Source organism: Pteropus alecto, unplaced genomic scaffold (genome assembly GCF_000325575.1).
Source record: "Pteropus alecto unplaced genomic scaffold, ASM32557v1 scaffold52, whole genome shotgun sequence".
NCBI classification, from domain to species: Eukaryota; Metazoa; Chordata; class Mammalia; order Chiroptera; family Pteropodidae; genus Pteropus; species Pteropus alecto.
In genome coordinates this window covers 3,330,388-3,344,883 of record NW_006433941.1, presented here as the reverse complement: position 1 = coordinate 3,344,883, position 14,496 = coordinate 3,330,388, and the positions used below count along the sequence as shown (strand labels likewise).

Below are 14,496 nucleotides of genomic sequence, written 5' to 3'. Positions count from 1 at the left end.
AAAACCTAATAAAAATAAGACAATAAATTTTTAAATTTAGAGTACCATAACTTTCTCTTATAATGATAAAAGATTAAAAGAACTTTCAATTACTAAACTGTCTGCTGAGTTATAGACCTCTGGTCATCAATAAGAGGAGAAGAAAAACTCAGATGCCTCCATTTTATAATATAGATTCAGTTTAGGTCATATCATCTGAATTATCACCATTATTAGTCCTCTTCTGGGTTGCCTATGACCATGGTTCATTTCGCCTTTCCTTGAAACAGTAAATACTTCCCTTCAAGGAAAATCAGTCATGAAATCTAACATGTAGAATACTTTGTACATGTGAATTGCTTGGGCTGAAATGAAAGTGGGAGGCCCAGACCTAGCCAACTCACACATTTAGAGTCCCCAAAACTGTAGAGAGGACGATCTGCAACCACATGCTTACAGCAGGGATGATGAGACCAATACATTTACCGGTTAAGTGAGCTCAGTGATAAACATCTGGAAATCTGTAATATCCACTAAGGAAGTGCTCATGTCATATGGACAGACTAACTGGAAAATAAACAGATAAAGCTTGGCTTCATTTGACCTAGTTTATTTTGTCTTCCTACCCACAGTTTGAATATTAGAGCAAAAATGAAAAAGAAAAAATAATATGCAGAGGCCATTTATTTTTCTTCTGTCTATATGAAAGTGCTTACTCTGCAAACTAATTTCAGGAGAACATATACTTTGGTCAAATGTGGAAGGAGAGATCTGAGAGTTAGTATTTAACTTTCTAGATCACTATATGCCATATACTATAAAACATATCTAGGGAAGAATCACTGGAGAATCTTGTTAAAATGGAGATTGATTCAACAGGTCTGGAGTGGGGACTGAGATTTCTGCATTATTTTAACAAGCTCCCAGGTGATGCTAATGTTCTGTGGCACAAACTACACTTGATCAGCAAGGTTCTCAAACAGGCACGCAGCAGAATCACTGAAAGGCTGGAAAATCCAGATTGCTAGGCCCCGCCCCCATGGATGAGACTTCAGTACACCCTGGGTAGGGCCTGAGCATTTATATCTCTAACAATTTCTCAGTGATACTGATGGTGCTGGTCTGGGGACTAGACTTTTAACAAGCACTGTCCTAGGGAACGTGAACAAACAACAAAGAAGAGGAATAGAACAGAAAATCTGTGACCGGTACAACATGCAAAAGCATAAAATTCTATTTATAATGATTTCCCCAATTTTACACTTCAAACTAAAATTAACATCCAACTGAGGAAACAAAAGACCTTTTATTAATCAAAACTGGTAATTGATTTAGCCTAAAATTGGAAGAAGATACTTGTTTTTTTGGTGCCTTTGTCAATGTCATCTATATTTCCTAGATTCTACCAAGGCAGCTTACAAACTGAGACTACAGACCTTCTTTTTCAGAAGGGACAAAAGCAAGCAAATAATTTATAATGATTTTCTTCTCAATTTCTATTTAAGCTGAACAAGTGGTAAAAGCTTTGCCAGGAAGACAGTGAGAGCTGCATCAATTAGAACTTGTTTCTTCTGCCAATTTTCAAACAATTGACTTTTCAAATGAACCACAGTATAGATAATACAGCTTGTGATCAAAATAATCACATTAATGTCTTTATGCAGTCAGTTTACGGATCTGAGATTTATCATCAATGAGACCCAGTCCCATAACCCAGAACAACAAAAAACAATCACAAAACTATATTGCTGGAACAGCTGAAGTCCTTGAGACTTCCCCTCTAGTGCTCCCATTAGCTATTGTTCAGTATATTAGGAATGACCGTAATTAACCTGAGTGATAGAGCCCCGCAAGGATGGGATGCTTTCCACAGAAATTTTGCTGGTTGGAGTTCCCCGAGTTATACTTCCTTCTTGAATGGCTCCTGTAGTACCTGAATTAAAAAAAAAAAAAAAAAAAAAATCATTAGCAAAATACATATCCTATCCCTACAAAGAAACAAAAAATAAGGAGGTAAGAAGAAAAGGAAATAGCAGTACAAAAAGAATAGTTTTTGTTTTATTGAAATGTGCTTTTAAAATATGACAGTTATTACAAAGGACTGCTGAAATACGGAATTTCAAAATTTTAAATTAATATATATATGGAAAGAAAACTTAAATTTAGAATTTAAAGGCTCTAACTTAAAAACCCACCATTGAAACATATTAATGACTTACTTTAATAAATTTATTGGGGACAAAAGTTTAACATTTCTGCCGAACAGCATATTTTACCTCTGACCACTCCTTCATGTTGTGCCCTGACCAATAAACCCTCAGGTTGTGAGTTTTGGCTTCGGGGAGAAAATTCTTCTTGCTTGATGTAGGGCACAGTAGCTATAGACCAAAGCAAGAGAAACATGAAGAGATCAAAGGTTGAATTACTGACTATGATGCTACAAATGCAGAAACATTATGAGTATTTACTCACTGACCTGATTTGGCAGATTCCTGTTGCCGCGGCAGTCCAAGAGAGATAGAGCCCACTGAGGGCTTGGCTGTTTCTTGAGTGTAGGAAGCCTGATTATGAGAAGTCAAATAAGTGCCAGGTGTACCCTAAAAATAATTTCAAAAGACTAAAATAACATTGTCTTTTCACAATCAATTACAAAGTTAATGTTCACGTTTCTCTTTATAAAAATTTACAACCCCGTACCCCAAATTAAGAATAGGTATTTGTAAAGCAAGAAAATCCTTACATAGTCAATTAATATAAGCTTATGTAGTCAATTAATAAAAATCCCAACTAATAAAATTATCAAAATGGTCAATTTAAAGAATGGTTAATAAATTTAGACTTATACGGTCAATTAACCTACACTTACATGGTCAATTAATCTATGTCAATCGAGGCAAGAATATCCAATGAGGAAAAGACAATTTCTTCAATAAATGGTGCTGGGAAAACTGGACAGATACATGCAAAAAATTGAAACTAGACTACTTTCTTATACCATATGTAAGAATAAACTCGAAATGGATTAAAGACTTAAATGTAAGACTGAAACCATAAAAATCCTAGAAGAAAACATAGTAAATTCTTTGACATCAGTGTTAGCAGTATTTTTTTGGATATGTTTCCTCAGGCAAGGGCAACAAAAGCAAAAATTAACAAATGGGACTACAGCAAACTAAAAAGCTTTTGCATATTGAAGAAAACCATCAACAAAACAAAAAAGCAACCTACTGAATGTGAGAAAAGATTTGCAAATGATGTATCCCAAAAGGAGTTAATATCCAAAATACATAGAACGCTCATACAACTCAACATCAAAAAAAACAAACAATCTAATAAAAACATGGGCAGAGGATCTGAAGAGACATTTCTCCAAAGACAAAGATGCCCAACAGACACATGAAAAGATGCTCAACATCACTCATCATCAGGGAAAAGCAAATCAAAACCACAATGAGATGTCACCTCACACTTCTCAGAATGGCTATATCAAAAAGAAATAACGAGTGTTGGCAAGGATGTGGAGAAAAGAGAATTCTTGAGCACTATTGGTGGGACTGTAAATGGTGTAGCCACTATGGAAAACAGTATGGAGCTTCCCCAAAGAATGAAAAATAGTACTATCATGTCACAACAATTCCTCCCCTGAGCATTTATCCGAAGAAAATGAAAACACTAATTAGAAAAGATATATGCAATATTACAATAGCCAAGATATGGAACAACCTAGATGTCCATCAACAGCTGATATATAAAAATGATATGGTGTCTTTGTGTGCGCATGCACGGGCACATGTGCATGCGCACACACACATACATACATACACATACACACATATATGCTGGAATATTACTCAACCATAAAAAAGAATGAAATCTTGCCATTCGCAACAACATGGATACACTTAGAGGGTATCAGGCTAAGCAAAATAAGTCAAGACCGAGAAAGACAAATATGATTTGCTTTATATGTAGAATTCGCTTATATGTGAAATCTAAAAAACAAAATAAATGAACTAATAAAACAGAAACAGACTCAGAGACAGAGACAAACTAATGGTTGCCACTGGGGAGAGAGGCAAGGGGAAGGGCAAAAAATGTGAAAGGGATTGAGAGGTACAAATTTCTAGTTATAAAACAAATAAGTCATGGGGATTTAATATATACATAGGGAATACAGTCAATAATGTAATAAACTTTGGAGAGTGACAGATTGTTACTAGACTTATAGTGGTGATCCCTTCTAAAGGTGTATAAATGCTGAATCACTATGTTGTACACCTGAAACTAATATTTTATACCAACTATAATTTAATAATAAAAAAATTCTTGTCATAGATTGCTTAAATTGAAAAAATTTTTAAAGGGACAGTTATATCTTCTGAAATTACCAAAAATTTCATGCAGATACTATTATATTACATAAAGCCACTTAACAGTACACTCAAAATGTAAGCTACCATTATTAATGACATTTATTCCTTTTATGGGATAGTGACATCACTGAAAATGACAGAGTAAGAACTTTGGAAAACTCTCCTTCATAAAGAAAACCACGAAACTAGCAAAAATAGTAAGAACCAACCTTTTAAGTACTCTAGAAATTAACCAAAGGCTTGCAGAAACATGGGAGTGCTTATTCAAGAAAAACAGTGGAATCTAGGTTAAGAACAATGAGCTTTGTGGAATTTGAAATTACTCAATTGCCACTCCCATACACTCCCTCCACCCCACCCCAAGCTCTGTGATAGCCATGAAGACCAAGAACCTTCAATCATGGTGAAAACCAGCAGCCTGACAGCCACCACAGGGGAAAGAACAGGGCTAGATCTCCTTAAAAGCCTTATTCCCAGATAACTACCATTACTTAGTTGTCCTTACTTAACTTGTCCAGTGGTTGTCTGGGAGACCTATTTGCAAAGCTGTCTTTACCTTACCTGACTATAGTGGGAAAGGAGGTACACACTTGTCAAACACAATTAGTCAACTGATTAATTTCTCCACTGCCTGAGGCAGCATATAACAGCTATAGCAAACAGGAGGCTAACCAAAAACTTTAAACAGAATATTTAAGAAATGAGATGTTCAGAGGAGGTTTGAAAAGCTCCAATATATTCCTAGGAATCATGAAGTGCATGTGCATGTTTAAGGCTGTACATGTGCCTAGAAAAGATGTGAGAAGGCTGTAAATTAATACCTCTGAAACCTTAAGGCTCTGAAAAAGCAACAAGTGAAGACTTAAGCATAGTTATCAGCTGCCTAGCTGAATACCAAAAGCATGCCCCAAAACATACAGAGAGCCCATTAGTAAAGACTGGGAAATGTAGTCATTTTAGGCTTTGAAATCTCCGTCCAATCATTAGTTGACCACTAAATTAATCAAAGAGAGACTTTGGTGGCTACACATGACACAAGAATACACACTTTATAGAATTTACAGAAAAGTCACTAAGAAAATAAACAACAAAAACAAACAGCAATAACAAATCAGAGGAGAGGGGAGAATTTCATTTCCAGAATTGCCACATTGTATTATTTAAAATATCCAGTTCTCAAGCAAAAATTACAAGACATGCAAAGAAACAAGATAGTAGTACCCATACAAAAGGGGGAGGGAGGGAAGCAGTGAAGAAAAACTGTCCCTAAGGCTTTAGACTTTCTAGAACAGATTTTAAATCGGCTATCGAATATATAAATATGTTCAAAGAACCACAGGGAATCATATTTAAAGAATTAAAGGACTCTTCCATCATGTGAGGACACAACAAGAACTTTGTGACCTGGAAGAGGGCCCTCATCTGACTGTGCTGGCACCCTGATCTTGGACTTCCAGCCTCCAAGACTATGAAGAAAATGAGGCAAAAGAAATTAAATGACTTGACCAAGATCACACAGTTTAAAAGAAACATGCCCAAGGCAAAAATAAAGTTGGAATTTTTTTTCAAAACTGACCAGAGGAAAGCAGAAGCTTCTGAAAGAGACAGAAAATTAACAGCCAGAGGCACAGAAGCAAACATGGAGAGTCGAGTGTTCCACCGTTCCCAAAGTTGGAGTTTATCACCACCAAAGCAGTATTACAAGAAATGTTAAAGGGACTTCTTTAAGAAGAAGAAAAAATATATATATGAATAAAATATCGCAAAGGAAAAAATTTTCACTGACAAAGGCAAACACATAATAAAAGCAGTGGATCAACCAACACTAAAGCTAACACAAGGTTAAAAGGCAAAAGAAGGAAGATCATGTGTAATTACAACAGTAAATTAAGGAATGCACACAAACATGCACGCATGAAAGAAATAAAAAATGACAAAAACATAAATGTGGAGGGAATAGGTAAAAATGATAGCGATTTTAGAATGTGTTCGAACTTAAGTGACTATCAACTTAAAAGAGACTGCTATAAACACAGCTTGGTATATATGAAGTACATGATAACCGCAAACCAAAAACCTACAAAGGATATACAAGAAATAAAGAGAAAAGAATCCAAACACAACACTATAGAAAGTGATCAATATACTAGAGAAGAGAGCAAGAGAATAAGAAACAGAGAATTACCAAAACAATCAGAAAATAATAAAATGGCAATAACTACGTACCTACTGATAATTACTTTAAATGTAAATGGATTAAAGGCTCCAATCAAAATATGACTGGATAAAGAGGTGGTACATGTATACAATGGAATATCACTTGGCCACAAAAAGAATAAAATCTTACTATTTGTGATGACATGATGGACCTAGAGCAGGGGTCCCCAACCCCTGGGTTGCGGACAGGTATGGGTCCATGGCCTATTAGGAACTGGGCCACATAGCAAGTGGTAATTGGGAGGTGAGCAGCAGGGTGAGCAAAGCAAGCTGAAGCTTCATCTATATTTGCAGCCACTCTCCAGCACTAGCATCACTGCCTCGGCTCCACCCCAGATCATCAGGCATTAGATTCTCATAGGAGCACCAGTCCCTGGTGCCAAAAAGGTTGGGAACCACTGACCTAAAGGGTATCATGCTAAGTGAAATAAGTCAGATAGGGAAAAGCAAATACCATATTATTTCAGTTATATATGGAATCTAAAAAAATAAATGCATAAAACAAAAACAAACTTACAGATACACAGGACAAACAGATAGTTGTGAGATGGGAGGGGGTTAGAGGACTGGGTGAAAAAGGTAAAGAAGAGATTAAGAAGTACAAATTGGTAGTTACAAAACAGTCACAGGAATATAAAGTGCAGTTTAGAGAAAACAGTCAATAATATTGTAATAACTATACTTGGTGTCAGGTGGGTGCAAGACTTATAGGGGGATCACTTCTTAAGTTATACAAATGTCTAACCACGATGCTGTCCATCTGAAACTAATATGTTGAATGTCAACTGTAATTGAAAGATTAAAAAATTATTTTAAGAAAAAAAGCATTAATGGAAAGTATGAAAATGATACTCACCATATAGAGAATATTAACAAAGAGAAAGAAATCATAAAAAAGAACCACATTGAAATTCTCAAGTTGAAAAGTAAAGAACTAAAGAAAAAAAAAACTCTCAACAAACTAAGAATATAAGGAAACATCTTCAATTTGGTGAAGGGCACCTAGGAAAAGTCTATAGGTAACATACCCACCCACCAGTGAAATACTGAATGACTCCCTCCTGAGATGGGCAACAAGGAAAGCATATTCCTTTCACCACTTCTATTAAACACTGTACTAAAAGTTCTGCCTTAGTCAGTTCAATAAAACAAACAAAAAAGACATAAAGGTTGAAAAGGAAGAAGTAAAACTGTCTTCATTTGTAGATGACATGCGTACCTAAAAAATCCTAAGAAATCTACCTCAAAAAACACAAAATCAAAAAACAAAAACCTCTACTAGAAAGCAATAAGTAAATGTTGCAGGTGATAAAGTCAAGATAAAAAACTCAACTGTTTTTTCATATACTAGCAAGAACTGGAAAATAAAAATTTTAAAAATATTACTTATAAAAATATAAAATACATTAAAATAAAATTAACTGAAAACAAATCTAACAATACATGTACAAAACCTCTAGTGAAAACTATAAAACACCACTGAAATTAAAGACCTAAACAGGAAGATAAAACATGTTCGCAGATTAGAAAACAATATTAAGATCTTTATCCTTATCACAAATTAATCTATAGATTTAATGCAATTCCAACCAAAGTTCCAGCAGAATTTTTTGTAAAAATTGACAAAATGATTATATGATTTATATGGAAATTCAAGAAACATAAAAGAGCCAAAACAATCTTTAAAGCACTATAGGACTTATACTATATGGTTTCAAGACTTGCTATAACGCTACAGTAATCAAGACTGTAGTGCTGATAAAAGAATGAGTAAGTAGATCAATGAAACAGAATAGAATCCAGAAACAGACTCAAATATATAGTCAAACCACTTTTGACAAAAGCACTAAAGCAATCTAATGGGAGAAAGAATTTTCAACCAACATTACTGGAACTGCAAATCCAAATGGATAAATGAATGCCAATTTTGCCCTTGCGTTGTACACAAAAATTAATTTGACATGGATCACAGATCTAAATGTAAAAGCCAAAACTATAAAGCTTTCGAAAGAAAAACATAGAAAAATAACTTTACAACCTTGGAGCAGGAAAAAATTTCTAAAGAGAAAAAGAACAAATCACAGTAGATAAAACATTTACACATGGACTTCATTGAAATTTAAAACTTCTGCTCATTAAAACACACTAGTAACAAAACACAGCCACAAACAGAGAAAATATTTTAATACACATATCTAACAGAGCTTTTATCCATAATATGTAATAAACTTCTACAACCTAATAACAAAAAGACCCAATAAAAACACAAATAAGACTTAACGGTCACTTTGCAATCAGATGTACTCAGGGCCAACGTATATGAAAAAGTGTTCCACATCATTTGTTGCCACTAGAATGACTAAAATAAAAAAGACTGAAAACAAGAAATAGAGTAACCCAAAGGCTGACACATTGGTGGTGGCACTGTAAAATTATAGAACCACTCTGGAAAATTATAAAGTAAAATATACACATACCCAGCAATTCCATTCTCAGGGAATTATAAAAGAGAAATGAAAACCTATGTTTACAAAGAACCCAGTACAAGAATATTCATATCAGTTTTATTCACAGTAGCCAAAAACTAGAAACAGCTTAGGTTTCCATCTATAAGAAAATGGATAAACAAACTGGTATGTTCATACAATAGAGTATTATTCGGCATTAAAAAGAAAATACTGATTACACAAAACCCTGGACGAATCCCTAAAACCAATATGCTAAGATAAAGAAGACACACTGAAGAGTGCACACTGTACCATTTATATGAAGTTCTAGAAAAGGCAAAACTAATATACGACAATAGAAAGCAGAACAGTGGTTACTTTAAGAAGTGGAAGAAGATAGTGCCTAGGAAGGAGCATGAGAAAACATTTTAAAGTGATGGAAATGTTCTGTAACCTGACAGGGGTGTGGTAACTGGCTGTGCACATTAATCAGAACTAATCGAACCATTAAATCAGACAGTATTTTTTTTTTTTTTTGAAGTACTGTGAAAGAGAGGGAGGGAGGGAGGCTAAAGTCAGAATAAGCTAGGACTTATCAACATCTACAATTCCATAGAGTCTTAATAATAATTAGTCAAAAAATATTCTAGTTACTTGAAAATATTCCATTTTCACTTATGCTACACTTCAGGGCACATATGCACTTTCTTATGTTAAACCATACAGTGTCCCACAGTCACTCAATCTGGGCACTTAACTCATACAAACATCCTGTGCATGGCATGGAATATAGCAATTGCTGCATTTTCTAGTTACTCTCTCTTCATATATAGACAGATTTTTTATTTAGTAGGACTCTGACAAATTAGCAAGAGGAGGAGGAAACATATTTACCAAAGCTATATTCATCAGAAAAGTTACTAAGAAGAGAACCCATTTTACCTGTGAGATGGAGCCTCCCAGTATGAACGATGGTTTTTCTGAAGCCACTGTGGTTTTAGATGACGGGATGAGAGGAGGAGGTGGCCTAGTGGGTCGAGTTGTTGGAAGGCGAACCCCTTCAGGGAGATTAGTTATCACTTGATGTGGAGCAGGCTGAAGGACTTTTAAAAGGAAGAAAAAAATTATTTAAAATAGTCAATTTCCTAGTCTGCAACATTTTACATATCAAAGTCATTTCTGAATTTTTAAATAAGAAATTAAATTGTAAGTGTAAGATGAAGCCAAAGATGAAAATTTCTATTTCAAATTTGTCACTTGAATTAAACCTGTATCCATATTCCAGTCACTAATGGTATTTGTGAGGCTGAAATTTTTAACTCCCTCTCAAGCCAGAGCTTTTAAGCTAATGTTCATTTCAAACTAGAACTCAGCAAATGCAAATGGCAATCTTTAATAATTTTTTCTCTCTCTCTCCATCACTCTTTGGACCTCACAATGTAAGTGAGATAAAAGGGTGCTTCTTAGGAATAGTTGGTATTACAACTTTGGAGAATTGCAGACATGACTGACAACCAATTATATATCCTTTCTGCATCTCACTTAATTTGAGAAATGTTTACTGACTCTGGCTCTCTCAGGCTCTTGAATTTCTGGGAGAGGTGGGCTAGGGAGAGTGGAGATCTCAAGATTTTTACAAGGTACATGTACTCATAAGAGAAAAGCCAGTCAATGTAGCAATATATATATGCTAACACAAATTTTCCAGTAGCCCAGTGAGTCTCAACTGAATATAACTGATGATGGAATAAAGAGAAACAAGAAAGTAATTTTGAAATAGCAAGGACATGTCCTAGAAGAGCACTCCATTCATAAGATTAAACCACCCGTGTCTAACATCTGTAGGTAGATGGCCAGCAGCCACTGCACAGAGGAACAATATTTACCTGGCGGGACACTATAGCGGGCTGCACTCATATCAGGCTGTGGAGCGGCTTTACTGACTTCTCTTGGAGAGAGCCTACACGGTGATGCTGACCTTGCTGCGGTATTGTACATCTGTGCTTCCTGTTCTAGAGCACGTTTGACCTCAGCATAAGGCATATAGGCGACTGATTTTCCTATGAAAGTTAAAGTTATCAAAATAAGGGAAGAACCCCAAATTAAAATAGTAAGTGTGAAAGGACCAAGCCCACACCATCCAGGGGCAGATCCAACTATATACTAGTATCAAGGTCTAAAATTCCTCCACAGAGGTTAAGAAACCCTATAAATCTAAATCTTCTGTGTATGCACCATTACTATGACCTAGTAAAATCCTCGAAAATTCAATTACACTTTTCTCTTTAAAAGGACAAAGAACTTCTCTCTTTCTTCTCGTTAGGAAAATCAAATGTTTTCACATGCAATAAAGATCACATTAGGCAAACATCAGATTATCCAACCATTTTGTGAATTCGAGTCTGGCCTGAATTAGAGGTCAGATTTTGAGGATTCCAACTCTTATAATTAGCCTGTTGAAGTCCACTGCTTAATATTTAGAGCAATAAATGTAATAAGAAATGAAAGATGCAGATCAAACTAAGTCAAAAAACCTACACAAGCTTATAAAACTGAATTTTACTGCAATAATGCTAATGAAAATTACTCCATATAATTTATCTCCACATAAACATAAATTAAAAATTTAAAAATTATTTTAAAAATTTTAAGCTTAAGGACATATTAGATATTCAGTCATATTAAAGCTTAAAAATATGTGTATGATTTTATATAATTTTTTTCCTTTTTTTTAAATGAAATTGACATATTGTAATTTTGGAAAATCAGAAAAGCTCAAAGAAGAAAGTAAAATTGTCTGTAATCCAAACCACTTAGATTTGTGGCATTTTAATGTCTGACAGGACAAATTCCTGTTCATTTTATTATTCTTTTGCTTACCTAGTCTCATCTATTTATTCTTCCAGATAAATCTAAATTTAAAATCATTCTGAGTATTTCCTCCTCCGCAAAGTATCACCGAAATTTTCATTGAACTTCCATTAGATTTATGAATACAGGAGGCTTGACATTTTATAATAATGTGTTTCTTAATCGAGGAACATATATTTTTTCACATAGGTCTTACATATTCCTTGTTAAAAATTATTTATAGTTATTTTATATTTGTTGCTAGGAAAACTATCTTTTTCATATATATAACTAATTACTGCAGATATATAGGAAAGAAAGATGTGGATTTCTGAATACTGATTTTTTCTTAGAAACTTAATGAACTTTCCTTTTTGCACTAATAACTTTTCAGTTGATTCTTTTAGGCTTTCTAGGTAGATAATCTTTATTTTTAGGTGGATAATCTTACCCCATGAATTATAATTTGTCCTCTCCCTTCCAAGAGCTAAAACTCTTTTTCAGTTCCTTTTCTCCTTACTGCACTAATAACAAGTAACAGTGGGCATCCTGATAATTCCTATCCAAAGGGAAGTCTCTAGCATTTCACTATTAAGTTGAAGGTTTGTAATCGGTTTCAAATAGAGATTCATTAGCATGAGGCATAAAAAGGTTCTTTGGTTTACTAAGATACTTTTACAATCCATAAACGATTAAAGTAATATCAGCTAATATTCAGTACTACTATGTGCGGAGCACTGTGCATTATATATATTATCTTATTTATCCCTCAGGACCAATGAGATTATTAACACCATTTTAGAGATGAGGAAAACTGAAGTTCACACCTAAGTGCCCAACCAAGGTCATACTACAGGGATTTTTCAAAAGGAGTATAATTCCTGACCCTGAGCTCTAAAATACAGTGCACTAATCTCTCTCTGAATCGTTGGGTGCTGAATTTCAGATTCCTCTGGGGTATCCAACAAGATAACAGTACTCTTTCTGTGACTTATTAATATAATAAATGAGATTGTGTCCTAAAATTGTGAAAATTTATGAAACCAACTTCAAAGCGGAATGACTATTTTCTTTCTAGAGAATTTAACATGATAGTGTATTATAAATTCGGTGTCTGATTGTTTTTCTATTTCCAGTAAGTTTATAATTATGTGGAAAAATCCACTTTGTCACAGTAGTGTTAAAGAAAAAGATGAAAATTTAGATGGTTCTAAATACAGCTATGTACTCAGAGCTGAAAAAAATACAACAAAAACAAAATAAACTAGATTCAGTTGCATGGAAGCATTAACTCTTTATTTAGATTAGATAGATTTTATTAACATGCATTAGTAGTTCAATTCTAACTCTATCTCTACATGTTTGAGTTCCTTCATGGTAGGAAAAGGCTTCAAACTAAAGCAAGGGTCAACTTGTGTAAATGTTACTGGAAAGTGAAAACAATTTTTTAAAATTTTATCAAGCTTTTCTATAGAGGGAAAGGCTTTAAGCCACCTTAAAAGGGCACATCTACAATAATTATTTGTACCATTGACATTAAGAGAAAATGAATATAATCAAACAGTTAGAAAACAGGTGCTGACTGTTACTTTCTAAATGAGAACATGAAGAGAAAAGTCAAAACCATGGTCCTAATTCAGGTGGACTTTACCAGCCTACATTGTGTATAAGCTACTCTATGATGTTGCATTGAAAACATTTGTCAAACATTCTATATACATGCAATTTAAATGCAAATATATAAATATTATTTGGAAGATTATCCTTCGCAATGAACTACAGGATAACTATAAATTCAAGAGAAACTTCAGGTACTTGTTAAATAAATTCCTGGATGAACATACTAGGTAAATTAGTTAAAATGAAATTTAATACCTTGGGATAAAATGTAATCAACTGTCCCAGTTTGTAGAGTTGCCTTAAACCAAACTGGTGTCATGTTAATAAATATCTTGGTGTCATGTTAAATCAAAAATATAAATACAATCTGGTTTTAAGACCACTGTATTATGATTAAAAATTAGGACACTGTGCAGATCTAAACCATATAGATTAATGTTACTGACCACAGAGAAATGCAGTTCAGTTTGGAATCTCAGAATTTGAGGCTCTAACATGGTTCAGTCTGTCCAGTTCCCAATACAACCCATTTTGTAAAGCAGATCAAGAAAAAATATTGAGGTCCTAAAATAACTATATGATACAGGATGATCCAGACATTACTAATTGCATAATGTTAAGCTTTAGCATGAGTTCAGCAAATACCATTTGAATGTCATTTTTTTCTAGGTTTTAATTCTTCCTCACAAAATTTATTCTAAATCATTTATGTAAGAAATAGATCGACAGACTTTAAAATTATTCTATAATTTATCATTTTTGTAATGACAGATTTTCTCCTAATTGGAATGCTCTTAAGCACTTCTGCTAAATCCATTTATGCTCTTTAATTCATTTAATTCATTCCTTCAACATGTAATTACTGAGTACACATTATGTCAATTACTGAGTTAGGAATTAAGGATTCTCTAGACGAAATATACTAAAAACCCAAAATTTATCATTGTTTTTACCTTCTTTCAAGATATATTCAGTTAATACCTATTATATACTCAGCCTTGGTGGGTATT

The 14,496-nt window shown here is 34.0% G+C and overlaps 1 protein-coding gene across 1 annotated transcript in view; it reads right to left on the bottom strand.

Annotated features, from left to right (window-relative positions):
* The window catches only part of NCOR1 (nuclear receptor corepressor 1), a 173,975-nt gene that overhangs the window by 41,422 nt on the left and 118,057 nt on the right, over window positions 1–14,496 (bottom strand). The window contains exons 23-26 of the mRNA XM_015586644.2: window positions 9,959–10,119; window positions 2,456–2,576; window positions 2,256–2,357; window positions 1,812–1,912 (exon numbers count right to left, since the gene is read on the bottom strand). Of these exons, the coding sequence (XP_015442130.1) occupies window positions 1,812–1,912; window positions 2,256–2,357; window positions 2,456–2,576; window positions 9,959–10,119 (485 nt within the window). The remainder of the gene's footprint in view (window positions 1–1,811; window positions 1,913–2,255; window positions 2,358–2,455; window positions 2,577–9,958; window positions 10,120–14,496) is intronic.